At 38.6% G+C, this 17,778-nt stretch overlaps 1 protein-coding gene across 4 annotated transcripts; it reads left to right on the top strand.

The window, feature by feature from the left end:
* Positions 1–32: 32 nt before the first annotated feature.
* Positions 33–17,159, top strand: PHOSPHO2 (phosphatase, orphan 2). 4 transcript variants are annotated; one of them, XR_006888114.1, is made up of 6 exons: positions 33–276; positions 753–786; positions 4,762–5,640; positions 12,223–12,273; positions 15,862–16,055; positions 16,849–17,158. XR_006888114.1 is itself a non-coding variant. In XM_046657742.1 (3 exons), exon 3 carries the CDS (start codon positions 4,788–4,790, stop codon positions 5,511–5,513), a length of 726 nt encoding a protein of 241 aa, XP_046513698.1. In that variant the 5' UTR covers positions 33–276; positions 753–786; positions 4,762–4,787; the 3' UTR covers positions 5,514–6,081. The 4 variants fall into 4 exon arrangements, 1 of the variants encoding a protein (XP_046513698.1); XR_006888116.1 differs by having other exon boundaries at positions 34–120; positions 16,849–17,159; XR_006888115.1 differs by having other exon boundaries at positions 58–155; positions 16,849–17,159.
* Positions 17,160–17,778: the final 619 nt, after the last annotated feature.

Here is a 17,778-nt window from a genome sequence, read left to right on the forward strand (position 1 = left end):
GCTCCCGGCCGTAGGGGCTGGGGAAGGGCGGCTGCGCCTGCGCAGGAAGCCGAGGCCCGGCGCGCGAGTGGGGCGGCCCTTGCGGGCAGGCGCGGGGACGGAACTGGAGGACAGGACAGAGTACGCGGGAGTGGCGCGGGGGCCAGCCGCCCTGGGTCAGTGAGGAGCCCTGGGGACCCGAACCGGCCTGCTGCTCCCGTCCTCATCCAAGGCTCGCCTCTCCGGGGACGACCCCCGTCTAGGTCCCTGCACCTACCTTCGGGGCGGACCCGGCAGGTGTGTGGGAGAGCGAGGCCTAGGCTGGGTGTGTGCGGCCCGCAGACATCCTCGCGGGTGGAAGGTGAAGGGCAAAGCCCTCCGTAACTATAGAAACCCGGGGGTTGATGACAGAAAACGTGTTTTAAGTACTTTGGTTTCTAAGGCATGACCTGAGATAGATGGGGCTTAGTTTTTTAAAAACTGGAATGTTGAAACTTGGACGTTGTCCCAGAACATTCATTGCTTGGCAAATACATTATAGTAAATTGAATGTATTTGGGGGACCAGTCAGACCATTAAGGACTCAAAAATCTGTTAAGAGTGGATGCAGGCTTGGTTTCAGAAGATCCTTTTCTAGCACGTCGAGGTTCAAATGATTTCATTACAAGCTAGATGGCTACGACAGGTACACGTTAGACACCAAATTGGAAATGTTCTAAATGAAAAGTTTAGATTTGTAATCACTAATACGTGGTTGTACTGTTTTTCTTCAGGTTTTCTATGAGATGTTTTACCATAATAATGCTGGTAAGTATGAAAGGATTAATAAAATGTTTGTTGACAGAAATTAGTTTTTGCACATAGAACGTTGGGGGGCTTTTTGGAAGCATAGTTTTAAAAATGTCAAGACCTGAGATGGGTGAGAGATTTTCCCCTGCTTGCACGCTAACAATTTAGTCTGCCACAGTTTTGTAGAAGACCCAGACCCCTAGGTCAGAGACGAAGTAGTTACAGCAGTAGCAGTAGCCAGATTATCAGCGGTTTTTGCCCCAGTTCCCACAGGATGATTCAGAGAGGGCCAGAAGTGATCTGCTTATGGAGTGTGTTGCATTACAGGATAGTAGGAACCCTGAGCTGAAGGAACCCAAATCTTTATTATAATGGACAATAAGCATGCCTTTCAGGGCTGTTCACCATACATACATTTTTGAGATAATAGTCCAGAGCGAAGGGCAGTGACTGCCTTGCTTGTAAGACATGCAGAACCACTAGAAACCCATGCAGAATTACCTCCCAACAAACATTCTCCGGAATTTAACTAAATTGATTATGAAAAATATTGACTCCTATAAGATTTGATGGCAATAATTTGCCAACTTGACATGGTGGTTGGATATCATTTAATTTGTTGAATTAGAACTGAACATCTGAGCTTTTACTGGCTAAGTAGTTCCGTTATATGACTATCACATACATGTCTTATTTAACCAGTCTCCGATTCTTAGATGTCTATGAACTTTCCAGTTTTTGTTACTGTGAAAAGCACATAGGTTATTGTTAGACTATGGAAACATTGCAGACATACTAAATAAATATATACTGCTCATACTTTCGGTGAGAATAGTTAATAACTGTTTTTGGAATTTTAGCAAATTGTTTTCGAAATAAATTTGTATTCTTAAACCCAAATCTTTGTGCACATCCTTAATTTTTGGAGACATTTTTATTTCAAGTACAGCACTAAATCTTTGAAAGTTTATTGACAACAGAATGTGGTATTTCTCTATCATTTAGCAAGTAAAAGGAAAAAATGGAATCTGGAAATCTCAACATAATCAGCCTAACACTTGTGATTTTATCCACTGGACAAAAACTTACATTCACATAACATTCGCTGTTTTATTTTTAAGGTTTTTGTTTAATCAAAATTTTCTTTCTTCCATTGCCAGCAAGTGCTTTTCTGATGAAAGAGAAAACAGCATAATTAGAAGACGTAAATTTTGAAATGTCTTAAATACTTTTATTAACTTTAGGAGTTAAGTCTCCATTCCTTTGCTCCAAATCAGAAGACTTTGTTCCCCAATATAGAGTAGGAGCATTGTTGGCTAGAAACTGGCTGGTGTTTAAAACTGAAGGTTGTCATGACTGTTTAACCTAAGCTGTATGCTGAAGTAAGATTAATTGTCTTGGAAATACTTAAGTTAGGTAAGTATTTTCAATAAAGATTTATGTTGGAGGTGAGAAAAAACTAATAGAAAAAGATCTGAAATTTAGAAAAGTACACTTTTAGATAGAAATTAATAGTCAGCAAGGGAACTATGTCAACTTCAGGCTTATGATATTTCTTACTATTTTGAGATTAATAGTTTAGGAGTTTCAGTAACTTGTGGTTAATAAAATCTTGGCTTGAGGTAGTTTTCAGCCAACAATGAGTTACATTTGAAAAAGTTTTAGAAATTATTTGTAAATTCAGAATGCTAAAAAAACACGTTTAATTTAAAATGTGCCTAGGTACAGTACTGATGTGATTGCCAGCTATGCCTTATTGCTGTTTATTATATTGTTTCTATGGGAAAGTGAATTGTGCACTTAAATCTCTGGGAGCCAGTCAGAGACACCTGGATTAGACATTTAGAGATACAAGGATCTAGAGTATCAAAATATTATACACTGTCTAAATTCACACAACAGGAGATACCCTTCTAGCTTAGTTGTTCTCCAGAGAGTCTCCATTGAGAGACAAAGAATACATACTCTTCTATGAGCCGCAAGCTCTATTCTCAGTTTCACCCTCTGGATATCTATTGTTACAAACCAGAAAATACATGTGGTTAAATGCCATGTTTTCCATTTTTAATTGACTTCTGCTTTTTCTTATTGGTAGAGTTCTTCACTTTTCTTTTTAGGATTTCTTGCTAAAACCTCACAATAGTTATAAAGTAGATCACAGATGTGGTATCATGGTTAGTGTGTATTTTGAGACTAATGAATGTTTTCGTGTAATTAAGCATCTTTTTGTCAAAGTGACCTACTTAGTGTTTTATTTTTAAACTGATTAATAGTCTTTAAATATTCTATTTCTTAGGCACTAGAGTCTGATACTTAAAAACGTGAACTTTGGAGTCAAGCAGACCTGAGTCCAAATTCCAGCTCTGCCACTTAATAAATTACTTAACCAGTTTAACTAGTACTTAAGCTCCAGTTTACATATCTCTAAGATGAGGATAGTAATTCCTACTTAATAGGGCTGTGACAGTTAAATGAGATGATGAGATTGTAAAGTTCTTAGTCCAGTGCCTGGTGTATAGTGATAACTCCAAAAATGTTAATTACTCTTTAAAAAAATTTTTTTTGTTTATACACACTAATTTTAGCTTTTTATGGGTATTCTGTATAATTATCTTTTTTACTTGATAATTTTCATCCATACCATCTGTTGACCAGTTTATTCTTATCTTTTCTCTTGAGATTTATAACTAATGATCTTCATTATCTTTTAATGAAGGCAGAGATTTACGTAATTGTCATATCATAAGCAATGTGATTACTCACATATATCCAGATTCTTTGTCACTCCAGAGCTAAACTATCTAGAGAAAATATAAATAAACGTGGAAATCATTAACAAAAGTTACTTCTAGTCTGGAAGAATTGAATTGACCTCCAGTTCAAGTAATTTGTTTAGAATTTCAAGTACAGCATTAAGCAACTGTTTAGTTATGACATTGGCATTGATGGTTTCAAGTTTAACACGTTTTTAGAAAAATCATTTGAATTTTGCAAGTTTCCTATTATGTTAAATTTGGTCAGAATTTTGATTAGTACACAGAGAATCTATATTACACATGAATTCTTATTTAATAGGATTATTATAAATATTTTAAACTAATAAGTTTGATTGTGAATGGTAATTTAAAGACAGTAAGAATGATTAGCCTACATTTTTTTCCTGTCATAACTTTCCTAAATTAGACTGTAAGAAAATAATTGTTTCATTACTTCTCTCATTGGATTGCTCTGTAGTTTAATTCTGAGTGCTCAAAGAATCATCCCCACAGGAATGTACTAATGTATCCTTTTTTAAAAGATTTTATTTTTCTGGGCCGGCCTGGTGGTGCAGCGGTTAAGTGCACACGTTCTGCTTTGGTGGCCCTGGGTTTGCCGATTTGGATCCCAGGTACAGACGTGGCACTGCTTGTCAAGCCATGCTGTGGTAGGCATCCCACATATAAAGCAGAGGAAGGTGGGCACAGATGTTAGCTCAGGGCCAGTCTTCCTCAGAAAACAGAGGAGAATTGGCAGATCTTAGCTCAGGGCTAAGCTTCCTCAAAAAAAAAGAAAAAAAGGTTTTATTTTTCCTTTTTCTTCCCAAGGCACCCCTGGTACATAGTTGTGTATTTTAGTTGTGGGTCCTTCTAGTTGTGGCATGTGGCATGCCACCTCAGCATGGCTTAATGAGTGGTGCCGTGTCTGAGCTCAGGATTCAAACTGGCAAAACCCTGGGCCGCCAAAGCAGAGTATTCAAACTTAATCACTTTGGCATGGGGCCAACCCCTGAGTATCCTTTTTAAATATTCTCTTTTCCATTCACTTAAAATACTCAAATATGAACTTTCCTTCTTAGGAAAAAGTGCTTAGGTAGTAGTCTTAAATGCTTGATCATTTTTAGCTTGTTTATATTCACCCTTTGTTTTAGCAGATTAACACTCAGTAATGTTTGTTAAATAAGTGTAATAGATATGTAAAACAGTATGTTTAGGAATAATATTTCTTCTTTTTCAGGGTAACCCAAATCTGTTTCTGGAACCATGAAAATTTTGCTGGTTTTTGACTTTGACCATACAATCATAGATGACAATAGTGACACCAGGATTGTACAATGTGCTCCAGAGAAAAAGCTTCCTATCGAACTACAAGATTCTTATGAAAAGGGATTTTGGACAAAATTTATGGGCAGAGTCTTTAAGTATTTGGGAGATGAAGGTGTAACAGAAGATGAAATGAAAAGAGCAGTGACATCAATGCCTCTCACTCCAGGGATGGTGGAACTTTTAAACTTTATAAGAAAGAACAAGGATAAATTTGAGTGCATTATTATTTCAGATTCAAATTCAGTCTTCATAAATTGGGTTTTAGAAGCTACCAATTTTCGAGATGTGTTTGATAAAGTATTTACAAATCCAGCAGCTTTTGATAGCAATGGTCTTCTCACTGTGGAAAATTATCATACTCATTCTTGTAATAGATGCCCAAAAAATCTTTGCAAAAATGTAGTTTTGGTAGAATTTGTAGATAAACAGTTACAGCAGGGAGTGAATTATGCACGAATTGTTTATATAGGTGATGGTGGAAATGACGTCTGTCCAGTAATGTTTTTAAAGAAGAATGATGTTGCCATGCCACGGAAAGGATATACTTTACAGAAAACTCTTTCCAGAATGTCTCAAAATCTTGAGCCTACAGAATCTTCTGTTGTAGTTTGGTCTTCAGGTGTTGAAATAATTTCTCATTTACTATTTCTAATAAAGGAGTAACATGCCAGCAACTGAAATGTGTATCAGTTAAGATGAGGTGCAGCAGCATACAACTAAAACCCCAAATACCTGTGGCTCAAAAAAAAGAGAGATTTTTTTTTTCTTCTCACTTAAAAGAATTCCAGAGGTAAGTATCTCAAGGGTACTGTGTTGCTCTACCAACCTCAGCCTTGGCCTCCAACTCGTGATCCAAGATTGCTGTTCAAGCTCCATCCCTCACATCAACATTCTGGCCAGCAAGAAGAAGGGCAGTGAGTGAGAGGGTTGCACCCTCCTTTAAATTTCATTGGCCAAAATTTAAGTCACAATGCCCTCATCTAACTGCAAAGAAGGATGAAAAATAGAGGTTTCATTACAGATGGTCATATGCCTGGGAAAAATTGGGAAAAAGAGGAGTACAGAATTGAGGTCAGAGGTAAGTGCAATTAGTGGTCTGTAGCTGCAAAGGTGGTTAATAGGTAGATTATATTTTTAAATTTATTCCCAGAGGCAGTAGTCATATATTTTACTTTCTTTTTTTTCCTTTTTTTTGAGGAAGATTAGCCCTGAGCTAACTGCTGCCAATCCTCTTTTTGCTGAGGAAGACGCCCTGAGCTAACATCCGTGCCCATCTTCCTCTACTTTGTGTATGGGATGCCTACCAGAGCATGGCTTTTGCCAAGGGGTGCCATGTCTGCAACCGCGATCTGAACCGGTGAACCCCAGGCTGCCAAGAAGTGGAACGTGTGAACTTAACCACTGCACCACCAGGCCGGCCCCTACTTTCTTAGATATTTATTTCAAAGGCATGTCCAGTAGTGACAGATCTTAAAAATAAGCCTGTTGCTGTATTCACATAAGCACAAAAGGCCCCCAAATATATATAATGTCCTACTCCTAAATCAGTGTATTTTAAAAATAGGGATACAGTATCTATTGCCCAAAGTTTGGTCAATTCAGACTTTCCTTTTGAAATGAAATACAAATTAATGTCCTTCAAATATTTTCAATTTATATTAGCATCACAGACTATAACTCCAATATGCTAGTTTAATCAGTATGTTATTTCTATTTGGCAATGCAGTCTTGAGTAATGCAATATATAATTTGTAGGAATATTCAACATTTAAGAGACTGTTTCATATAGGGATTTTAGCAAAATTTCTACTCATCTAGAAAGTTTTATAATTCCATGCTAATTTCTAGACTCTCATGTTGTAGAGGCATAAATATCCATTATGTAATCATGTTAGGATTTCCTTTTCCATTATGGAAAGCTCCAGAAATAGAAATGTTCAGTATAATTTAATGGGAAAAGAATTGGTACTTTCTAATTTTTTTCTAGATTGAAAAAGTAAATCTTTGTTTTGTTTTAAATTAGTAGGTTAGATTATGTTGAAACACATTGACTCTTATTGATTATTGTTTCTCTACATGTTGAGGCTAGTAACAAATTATAAACTATGGAAGTAAAAAAAAATAAGACTTTCATTTATGGTAACGGTAGACCAAGTAATTTAGACCACATCTTCTACACAGTACATCTAGAAAAGCTGATAGCTGAACAAAATTTTTAGAACTGCTTAAAATTTTGAAAAGCTGCTTAAAGACGTGAGAGAGCTGATAACAGTGAACAATTGGTAAGGCAGCTCAGAAACCTAGGGAGGTGAGCTGCTTGTCCATGGAACAGTTGGCCAATTCTGTAAGTGGTATCTAAGATGACTGAGTGGCTATCTTGACAATGTCATGGGACCAGGAGAAAGAGCCATTGGAATATATGGCCTGCGTTGATAAACCCTTCCACTTACTTTGAGTGAGAATCCCGAAAGGCTGCCCATTAGGAGTGAGAATTCTTCAGAAGTAAATGCATTCAAAGGGATGGCAGCTCAGCTTTGAATACTCTCAGTCCTTGAGATTGGATTGAGGTTATCTGGGGTGTTTAGAGCTCCCGGGTGCTTGGCAGAAGCAAATCTAAATTCTCTCAAGAGGAAGTTAACATCCTAAGTGTAGCAGATAGACTCTAAGATTGCACCCATGATCCCTGTATCCTGGTGTTCCGTGTGTATGAAGGGGTGACCTATGACTTGCTTCTAATCAAAGGATTACAACAAAGATGATGGGATGTATGTGATTATGTCTACATGGTTACATTACATAAGATTCTAATGCCCATCTTGTTAAGGAACTCTCTCCCTTGCTGATTTTGAAGACTCAAGCTGTGATGTGAATTGACCTTCAGAGATGGCCACAGGGCAAGCAACTGAGGGTGGCCTCTAGCCAACAGCAAGAAGTAGGCCCTTGGTCCAACGGTGTGCAGGTGACAGAATGCTGCAACCATGTGAGCTCGGAAGTGGACCCTTTCCTAGTGGAGCCTCAGCTGAGACCACAGCTCAGCCTGACACCTTGATCTAGCCTTATGGGACCCTGAAACAGACTGTAGTTGAGCTTGGACTCCTGACCCCCAGAACCTGTGAGATAAATGTGTTTTAAGATGCTGTTTATGGTGTTACTGTTATGCAGCAATAGAAAATTAGTGCAGTAGGCCTCAGATCTATAAACAGTTTTGCCAACTACATTGTAGGGCACACAATAAAAAGTAGCCACACCAAAAGGCATAAATAAATACCAGCAGCATTTAAACAGATCTGCAGGACCTCCAGATATTGGAGTTTTTAGACACAAACTAAACGTGAGAATTTTGAGAAAGAATTGAAAATTACATAAACAATATGGAAATACTAGAACTGAAAATTACCATGACTGAAATTAGAATCTTTTTTTTTTTTTTGAGGAAGATTAGCCCTGAGCTAACATCTGCTGCCAATCGTCCTCTTTTTTGCTGAGGAAGACTGGCCCTGAGCTAACATCTGTCCCCATCTTCCTCTACTTTATGTGTGGGATGCCTGCCACATCATGGCTTGACAAGCGGTGTGTAGGTCCAAACGGGCAAACACTGGGCCACTGAAGCAGAATGTGCGAACTTAACTGCTGCGCCACCCATCTTGCCCCTGAAATTAGAATCTTGATGGATGAATTTTACAACAGAACAGGCATAGCTGAAGAGAGAATTAGTGAATGAACACAAGTTAGTAGGAAATACCCAGAATGATGCAGAGAGAGAAGACAAAACAGTGAAAATACAGAAGAGAAGTTGAGACATAAAAGATGTAGTAAGATCTAACAGGAAATTGGTGTCCCAGAAGAAAAGGAGAAAGAAAATGAAACATAAGCAATGTTTTAAGAGATAATGACTGAGAACTTTACAAAATTGATGAAAAACATCAAACCACAGGTTCAAAAGCCCTTATGAACCCCAAACAGGATAAATAAAAAGAAAACCATATGAAATCACACCATAGGAGAACTACCGATAATCAAAGGTGGAAAAAGCATTAAGCATTCAGAGGAAAAGAGATGACATTGAAAGGAGCAACAATTAAACTAACGGGTGGTCTTTCTTAAATGTTTGATAGAATTCAACAATGAAGCCGTCTAGGCCTTGGAGTTTTTGTTGGAAGGTTTTGGGTTTTTTTTAAGGAAGATTAGCCCTGAGCTAATCTGCTCAGGCATCTGCTGCCAATCCTCCTCTTTTTGCTGGGGAAGACTGGCCCTGAGCTAACATCCATGCCCATTTTCCTCCACTTTATGTGTGGGATGCCTGCCACAGCATGGCTTGCCAAGCGGTGCCATGTCCACACCTAGGATCCGAACCAGCGAACCCCAGGCCGCCGAAGCGGAATGTGAACTTAAATACTGCGCCACCAGGCCAGCCCTGTTAGAAGATTTTTAACCACTAATTCAATTTCTTTAATAGATATATGACTATTCAGGAATGGTTTTTCTTGAGTAAGCTTTGGTAGTTTGTGACTGTTTGTTACCTGTTGCTCCATAGTAGATTACCTCAAAATTTAACAGCTTAAAACTAAGCATTAATTATCTCAGTTTCTGTGGGTCAGGAATTCAGGAGCACTTAGCTGGGTTGTTCTGGCTTGGGATCTCTAATGGGTAAAGATATCAGCTAGGGCTGCAGGATCTGCTTGCAAGGCGTCTCACTCACATGGCTTTCGGCAGGAGGACTCAGTTTCTCACTGATTGTTACCAGAAAGGCTCAGCTTACTGCTGGTTGTTGGCAGGAAGCCTCAATTTCCAACCACATGGGCCTCTCCAAAGAGCTCCTTCAGTGTCCTAAAGACATAATTTCCTACCAGGTGAGTGATCCAAGAGAGAGGGCAAGGAGGAAACCATAGTGCCTTTTGTGGCCTAGTCTCAGAATTCAAATGCCTTCACTTCCACATATTCTATTTGTTAATACAGAACACTGAGTCAAGCCCACACTCAAAGGGAGGGGAATTAGACTCCACCTTTCAGGGAGAGTTAAAGAATTTTGGACATACTTTAAAACCACCATGGTGTCTCTTGAAGACTTTGTCCATTTCATGTAAGCTGTGAAATTTATGGACATAAAGTTTTTACTAATATTCCCTTTAATTTTACAGCAAACATCTATATACATACTATCTAGATTTTACCATTAACATTTTACTCTACTTGTTTTATCACATATCCATCCCGCTACCTATCCATCTTTTTTTTCCTGTGCCCTTTTAACATGAGCATCATTCTTCCCCTTTCCTTCTTTGTTCCCCACTGTGTCAAACCTAGTGCTTCTCTGGATCTGATGGGAACTCAGGAATCTTTCTGCTCTGTGTACTCTGGAAATTGTTTGATTTATAGTTCCTGGGGTCATTCTCTCCCCAGACTTAGAGAGTTCCAGCCTATGCATGTGTGGCTTAGTATCCAAGCATAGACTTAAGGGGAAATCCCCCCTACAGGTTTCTGGAACTCTTTCTCAGTTTAGCTTCTTCCTGTCTGGTACTCTGCCCTGCAATTTGCAGCCACTTTTGCCTCCCTAGACTTACCTTCATCTCCTCAACCCAGAGAGACTACCATGGTCTGCTGGGGATTCCCCCTCCCTGCACCTTGGCCTGGAAAGTGTCTCCAGGCAGAAATAGAGGCAATTATAGGGCTCACTTCATTTGTTTCTCTTCTCTCAGGGATCATGGACTGCACTGCCTGTTGTCCAATGCCTGAAAGCTGTTATTTCATGTTTTGTCCAGTTTTCTCATTGTATACAGTGGGAGGTTAGTCCAGTCCCTGTTCCTCCAGAAGCAGAAATTGTAGCGTCTCACTGTTAATTTCTAATGCAACATGGGTGTAAAAGCTCTGCTCTGGATTAGAAAGACCTGAATTTGAATTCTAGCCCTGGAGTGGGTAAATTGTTAGCCTCTCAATACCCCAATTTCCTTATCTATTAAATGGAGATAATAATAGTACCTACGTCCTAAGATTGTTGTGAAGATTTACTAAATTAGGCATTGTATTAGTTTACTGTGGCTGTAGCATGGTATACTCCAATGAGATGCACTTTGTTAAAAATTGTAGTGATCTCTTTCCTACAACCCTAAGTAGTAGCAATTCAGAGGTGTTGGGGGTGAGGAGGTGTACTCTTTCCAGAAATTCTCCCAGGGCATGCCTAAGTTCTGCATGTCTACTACAAATACTTCAAATATTTAGATGCCTCTTGATTGCCTAACCTGCTGAATCTAGCACCATTTCCTATAAAAACAATAAAAGCCAGAAAGCAACCTTGCCTGGCCTATAAGTCAAGTCTGAGCGCCATAGAAACAATCTGAAAGTGAATTCAACCCCTAAAAGTGAGTCCAGCCTGGCCCCTCCAAATAAGTAGCCAAACGTGATGATGTGCAAGCTTACCTGCCACAGAGTAACCTACCCCAGCTCCTGTGCACTTGGTCACCAAAGAGGAATTACTAGACACAGAAATAAACTGCTAGAGTGGGACCTGGTATAGTAAGCGACTTAATGCAGGCTTTCTCAACTTTGGTGCTGTGGACATTTTGGGTTGGATAATTTTTTGTTGGGCGTCAGGGGGCGGAGCAGCTGTTTCCTGTGTGTTGTAGGATATTTAGCAGCATCCCTGACCTCTATTCACTAGATGCCAGTGGCACTCCTCCCTCCAAGTTATGACAACCAAAAACATCTCCGGACATTGCCAGATGTCTCCTGGGGAATAAAATAATCCCTATTTGAGAACTACTAACTTAATGATTAAAAGTCCGTATCTTTTATTTGTGGATCATGGGAAGATACAGCAATTGTACGTATTGTACTAAATACTGCTACTCTTAAAGCCACAGATCCAGAATATCTTTCCCCATATAAAAATTTCCTTCTCACCAAGTCCGTCGCCTTGTCACAGCACAGCAATCACCATCTGAGTGTTTAATAAATATTTTTGATACTTAATCACTTCATTCTTCTTGGTAGATACATATTAGGCTTCCTTTCCTGTCCAGGTGTTATATGTTTTGTGGCACACATCTATCAGTTTAAATCTACTTTTGTAGTACAAATTATAATTATATCTTTATTCTACTTTTTAAACATTGTTATCTCTGATGTGCCCATTTATTCATTTACTTTTACAGCATTTGAATTTTTTAGCTTCTGGTTTATATTAGCCTTGAAGGAGAGTTAGAGAAGATTTTCCTTTATGGTATCATAAGCTGCTTCAGGGGACAGCTGATATATCAAACGGGCAACTGCAGGCAGGCACCAGACAGGGTAGACTAGCTCTGTTAAAAGTGTGAATGGGACTGGAATTTATAGCCGCTTCCCTACTCATATAATCAGATCTGCTTTTTTTCGGAAGGTGAGAGGAAGAGTCCTTCACTGACCTAGCAACCCCACGGCACATCTTCAGGTGAGACCAGCTATGGGGAATATATTAACAATAATGAGTTGACTGAACTCTTTTACCTAATATCCTGTCATTTGCGCACCCTGTTGGGTTTCTTTTTTTAGGTGGACAGTGTGATAATTCTGTTGTAGACAGATTTTTCAATGTGCTCCATAAGGGCTTATGAAATAATATATTCTAGGCCAAAAGCTAAGTCATTCCTCCTTGTTTATGTCATACAAATTGATGTCTGTGTGATGATGGTTCATATGGAAACAAAATATTAACATAGATGTTTTCTAACACAGAAATTCTTAGAAACTCCCATTGTTTATGGAAGATGTTACTTAGCAAAAAATGTTTGTCTTTTATATTTAAATAATAAATTTTCAGTCGTGTATCTAAACATCCAGTAAAAATATTTACAATTATACTAAATACCGTTTGCCACATAGGTTTTTTTTTTCCTCCCCAAATCCCCCTGGTACATAGTTGTATATTCTAGTTGTGGGTCCTTCTAGTTGTGGCATGTGGGATGCCGCCTCAGCATGGCCTGATAAGCAGTGCCATGTCCACACCCAGGATCCGAACCTGGCGAAACCCTGGGCCACTGAAGCAGAGTGCGTGAACTTAACCACTTGGCCACGGGGCCAGCCCCACCACATAGGATTTTATAATCAGTGCAAAATGGAAAACTTGCTCGTATACATTTTTTCTACCACTCTGTAGTCATATTCTGGATTTTGTTACATGCCAAAATCACAACTTTTTTCACAACCTGGTCCAAGCAATATTTTATTATCCTCACTTCAGTATGAAAGTATATTCTCTCAGGGATCCAACGACTTAGCCCTTTTCACATTTAAGTCCAGACAAATATCCTATTGTATATTTTGAGGGGCTAAAAATACTTCATTCAACAAATATTTTGGGAGTGCCTACCATGTTCAAAAAACAAAAACAAAAACCTGTGGAAGTATAAGAGGTGTAGGACTATGTCTTAGAAAGAATGATGCACTTCAGAGAATTTACAATTTGATTGAAGAGGTGGGACATGTACATATGTAATTCATAATACCAAAGTATGCTTCATAAAGCTTCTTAGTAATCAGCATAAAGTACTTAGGTCAAAGAAGGACCAGGTGACCATATAGCATTGTGTTTTGTACTCAGTCCATTGATTAATTACGATATAAGAGAAGCTTTATGAAGGAGATAGACTGTGATCCACACCTTAAAGGATGGAAAGGATTTGGAGAGATGGAAAGGTCTTGCTAGAGCTTCCCAGACGAAGGGAATAATGTGAACCAAGATGGGGGCGAGCACAGCATATTCATGAGGTAGTGATGAGGGGGCTGCCCTGATGAAGTTAAGGGTTTAAACTGGGGAGTAGTGGAATAAAGCTTTGTGAGTGAGATTTGGCTAGTTTATGGACAAGTTTGAAAGTTAATCAATGGAGTTTGAATTTTTTCCAGATAGCCCTTAGGAGCAAGTAAAGGGAAGTGATGTGAAGAAATCCGTGTTTGGGTAGTGTGCAGGAAAGGGGAGAGACTGACACAGGAAAATCCTGCAGTAAGCCAGGTGAGAAGTGATAAAGACCTGATAGGAGTGATGTCAGAGAGAGAAGGAAGGGATGGATAAACCAGATGCTTTGAATTTGAAAAGGAAAAAAGTACAAAACTTTTAGACCATATGCTGCAGGAAGGCAATGTCTGTAGATTAAGTCATTGATGTAATTTCTCAGAGAACTGTGAGCCCTTGATCAAGCTTTTGAAGAAAATTCTGAAAGTCTTACTCTTAGTCCATTCGTGTCTTCATTTATACAACAAATATTTACTGAGCATGTTTTGTGGCAGGCACCGTTCTCGGAATACAGGAATGAATTGGGGATATAACCATGAACAAAACAGGCCAAAATCGCTGCTTTCATGGAGCTTACATTCTAGTGGGAGAAAGCAAACAATAACCAATAAAAAAGAGAAATATATAATATCATAGATGGTAATAAGTACTATGGATTAAAATAAAGCAAAGAAGAAGGATAGAGAATAGCAAGTGGGGTAGGGAGATAATTTTAAATAGGTTGGTAAAAGAAGGCCTCTCTGGGAAGCTGGTATTTGAGCAAAAATGTGGTGGAGGGGAGTTAACGGGTCATGTAGCAGTAGCTGGGAAAAAAGCAGTGCAGACAAAAGGAATACAGTAGCTAAGCCATAGTAAAGCCCTAAGGCAGCGCCATTCCTGGTGGGAACAGAAGCTGGGTGTGGGGGTCCAGGAGTCATTGTAAGCCCTTCAGCTTTCACTGAATGAGATTGGGAGTCCTTGGAGAGTTTTGATGTGACTTATTTAAGAATATTAGTCTGTCTAGAGGTTTATTTGAGCCAATGCTTTTACTTTCATTCTTTTTCTAGTTGGAAGAATTGGGTTTCTGTTGCTTGTAATTGAAAAGTCCGTAGTTTATTATCCTCTATCTGAAGGAAATTATCTGAAATTTAGCTTTAACTATGGCACCCAAAAACATAATCTCAATAAACTACTATGTGTTTTTTTTTTCTTTTTTGCAGGTAAAGATTTGCCGTGAGCTAACATCTGTTGCCAATCTCCCTCTTTTCTTTTGTTCCTCCCCAAAGCTCCAGTTCATGGTTGTATAGCCTAGTCCTTGTAAGTCCTTCTAGTTCTTCAATGTGGGCCACTACCACAGCATGGCAACTGATAGATGGGTGGTGTGGTCCTGCGACCAGGAAACAAACCCAGGCCACCAAAACAGTGAGAGCGCCAAACTTTAATGACTAGGCCATCAGGGCTGGTTCATAAACTGCTATTTTTCAAATGACCCTCCCCCCTAAGAGAAGTAGGCTGGTTCTTGTTTTGAGAATAGACCACTCCTCTTTCATATATTTTTTGAACAAGTACTCCCAAAATAACTTTGAAAACTATGTAGTCATTTTCAGATTGATATTGAAAACTTTTCATCATAAGTTTAAACATTTGCCAAGATTGTAATTTCTAACATTGTAAATAATGACTTTTTAATAAGCTTTTAAATAACTCTTAAATCTGTTTAGTAAAAGCTAACTGTGGTAATTTGAAACCTACCATCATTCATTTAAAAATACGTAAACAAGTTGTTCTTTACCAGTGGGAAATTTTTCTCTCACTCTTTTTCCTTCTTGAGCTCATATTTCCATTCCACTTCTCCCAGAGAATGCTATCCTACTGAAAATACAGGCAGTCTTCACTTTTTACAGTAGTGCAGGACCGTAAAAGTGACTGTGCAAGATTACTGTGCAAAATAATCTTAATAATCAGTAGGAAAAATTATAATTGTCCTGTGACCTTTAAAATTTTTTGTCAGAACATCAAAAACTGTCAGTTATAAATGTATAGGAAAATGAAAAACATCATAAGACCAAAATTAGTACACTTCAATTATAAACATTAGGAATTAAAGTATTTTATTTCTTTGTGAAAAACTTATTGAGAGTAGTTTGAACAATTCTTGCCTTCCTTTTGTCATATAACTTACGATGCAGAGCAACCATCTTTCTGTGCCTTGGTGAATTCTCATACTTCTTTCTAAGTTTGGGTCAGCTTCCAACGTTTTATCCTTTGCAGTTCCAATGTCCTGAAGTGTCTCCAAGTGTTCCTTTAATATGAAGTTTTTTGCCAGCATCACTTCTCCTGGGGTACCTTCATCCTTTTTGTCAGCCGTCGCTTTCCTCACTTAAGTCACGAAGTTCACCGGCACCAAGTTCCATTGGCTGCATATCCACAGTCTCTCCCGTGGTGGCAGTGTCAACATTTCCACGGTGAGCAATTTCTTCAAGAACTTCATTGTGTTCAATTCAAATTTCACTTACACATTGTCACTTTTCAATTCTGTGTTACACTTTCATTTTTGTTGACCAATGCCCTGTTACAATGATCTATTTTTGTAAAATATTACATAGATTTATGATTGGCAGTCAAGGAGGTAAGACAACTACAAGCATTGCTGTCTGTGTATGAAATGAATAACAGATGCACAGTGACCAATCACCAATGACTTTGAAAGAAGAGACATGACTGGTCACTGATTATGATGCTCATCTGTTATTTATGTAGTGATTTGTGGACTGAAGGACTAGTGAGGTGAAATTTGTATTTTATGCAATTACAGTTAATATACCATAGTAATTGAAATTTGAACCCTGTTTAGGGGATTGGTGGTATTTGACTAAACTGCTAACTGAAATTTATGCGTATTGGAACCATTCAAAGAAAGGATTGTCTGTATATTTTTATACTTGAAAATCTTTTATCAATCACCTCTTAAACTTCTCTGTGACAAAAATGTACATAAATTAAAATTTTATCTGTTTATGTCCTTGATTCCTAAGTAGTGAAAAATTCTGGGCTGATTAACATTACAATTATTATTATAATTGATCAAAGAACAAATATGTTTAAATCAAAAGTAAAAATTTATCAAAAATTCTTTCAGTCTGATGCATCAGGCCATTTTCTTTTCATCTAGGCCGTATATCTTTGGCTGAGTATTGCATACTGCTGGCAGGAGACAGAGTTTAGGGTCAATGACATTCTTATTTTTCATTTCCACAGATATGATCCCTGAGGAAATGTGTTCACATGGACAAGTAGATGAGAAGGACAGGAATTTTATGATAGCAATGCCACTCATTTCGTGGATTCTTTCCAAGTTATTTGTCAAAAATGTTCTTTGACTTTTGCTGAAAACAAGAAATTGGAAACTTTCTGACTTGCAAAAGTTCTTGTCACCCAGTCATTAGAATGTCCACTTTCTCGTTTTTCAGGAAGCATACCGAAAAGGCTTTGCCAAGACATATGAACTCCAGGGCAGCCACATACACCTGTGCTGTCGTGTACAGTATATCACCTGAGGATAGTGTTCACACTGCACTCTACTTGAGTAGAATGAACTGGAATCGTGCATTGCACAACTTACACAGCTGTACGCGGTGGCCTTATAAATTATACCTACTATTTTTTTACTTAGCAGCAACTTAATTCATTATGTAAATGAAGTATTCAAAATTTCTGTATATACCCACCATTTACACAGCAATGTAATACCCACCATTCATTACATCGATGTGATATTGCCAATAATGATATCACAATTAGCATATCATTTAATAACACAGTTGTACTTAGTGGAAAGATGTATTAATAAGGTAAAAACATAAATAAAAATAGTTATATTTAGAAACCAAGAGTCTGGGGCCAGCCTGGTGGCACAGCGGTTAAGTTCACACATTCCACTTCGGCGGCCTGGGTTCGCTGGTTTGGATCCCGTGTGCGGACATGGCACCACTTGGCACGCCATGCTGTAGTAGGCGTCCCACATATAAAAAGTAGAGTAAGGTGGGCTTGGATGTTAGCTCAGGGCCAGTCTTCCTCAGCAAAAAGAGGATGATTGGCAGCAGTTAGCTCAGGGCTAATCTTCCTCAAAAAAAAAAAAGTAGAAACCAAGAGTCTGTTGAAAAGTGAAGCGTGATGTCAAAAAGCATC

The sequence above is a fragment of the Equus quagga genome, chromosome 4 (genome assembly GCF_021613505.1).
Source record: "Equus quagga isolate Etosha38 chromosome 4, UCLA_HA_Equagga_1.0, whole genome shotgun sequence".
Lineage (NCBI taxonomy): Eukaryota > Metazoa > Chordata > Mammalia > Perissodactyla > Equidae > Equus > Equus quagga.

Excerpts from the sequence above, each read along its gene's own strand:
- PHOSPHO2 (XM_046657742.1), top strand. The coding sequence starts at position 4,788 with ATGAAAATTTTGCTGGTTTTTGACTTTGACCATACAATCATAGATGAC.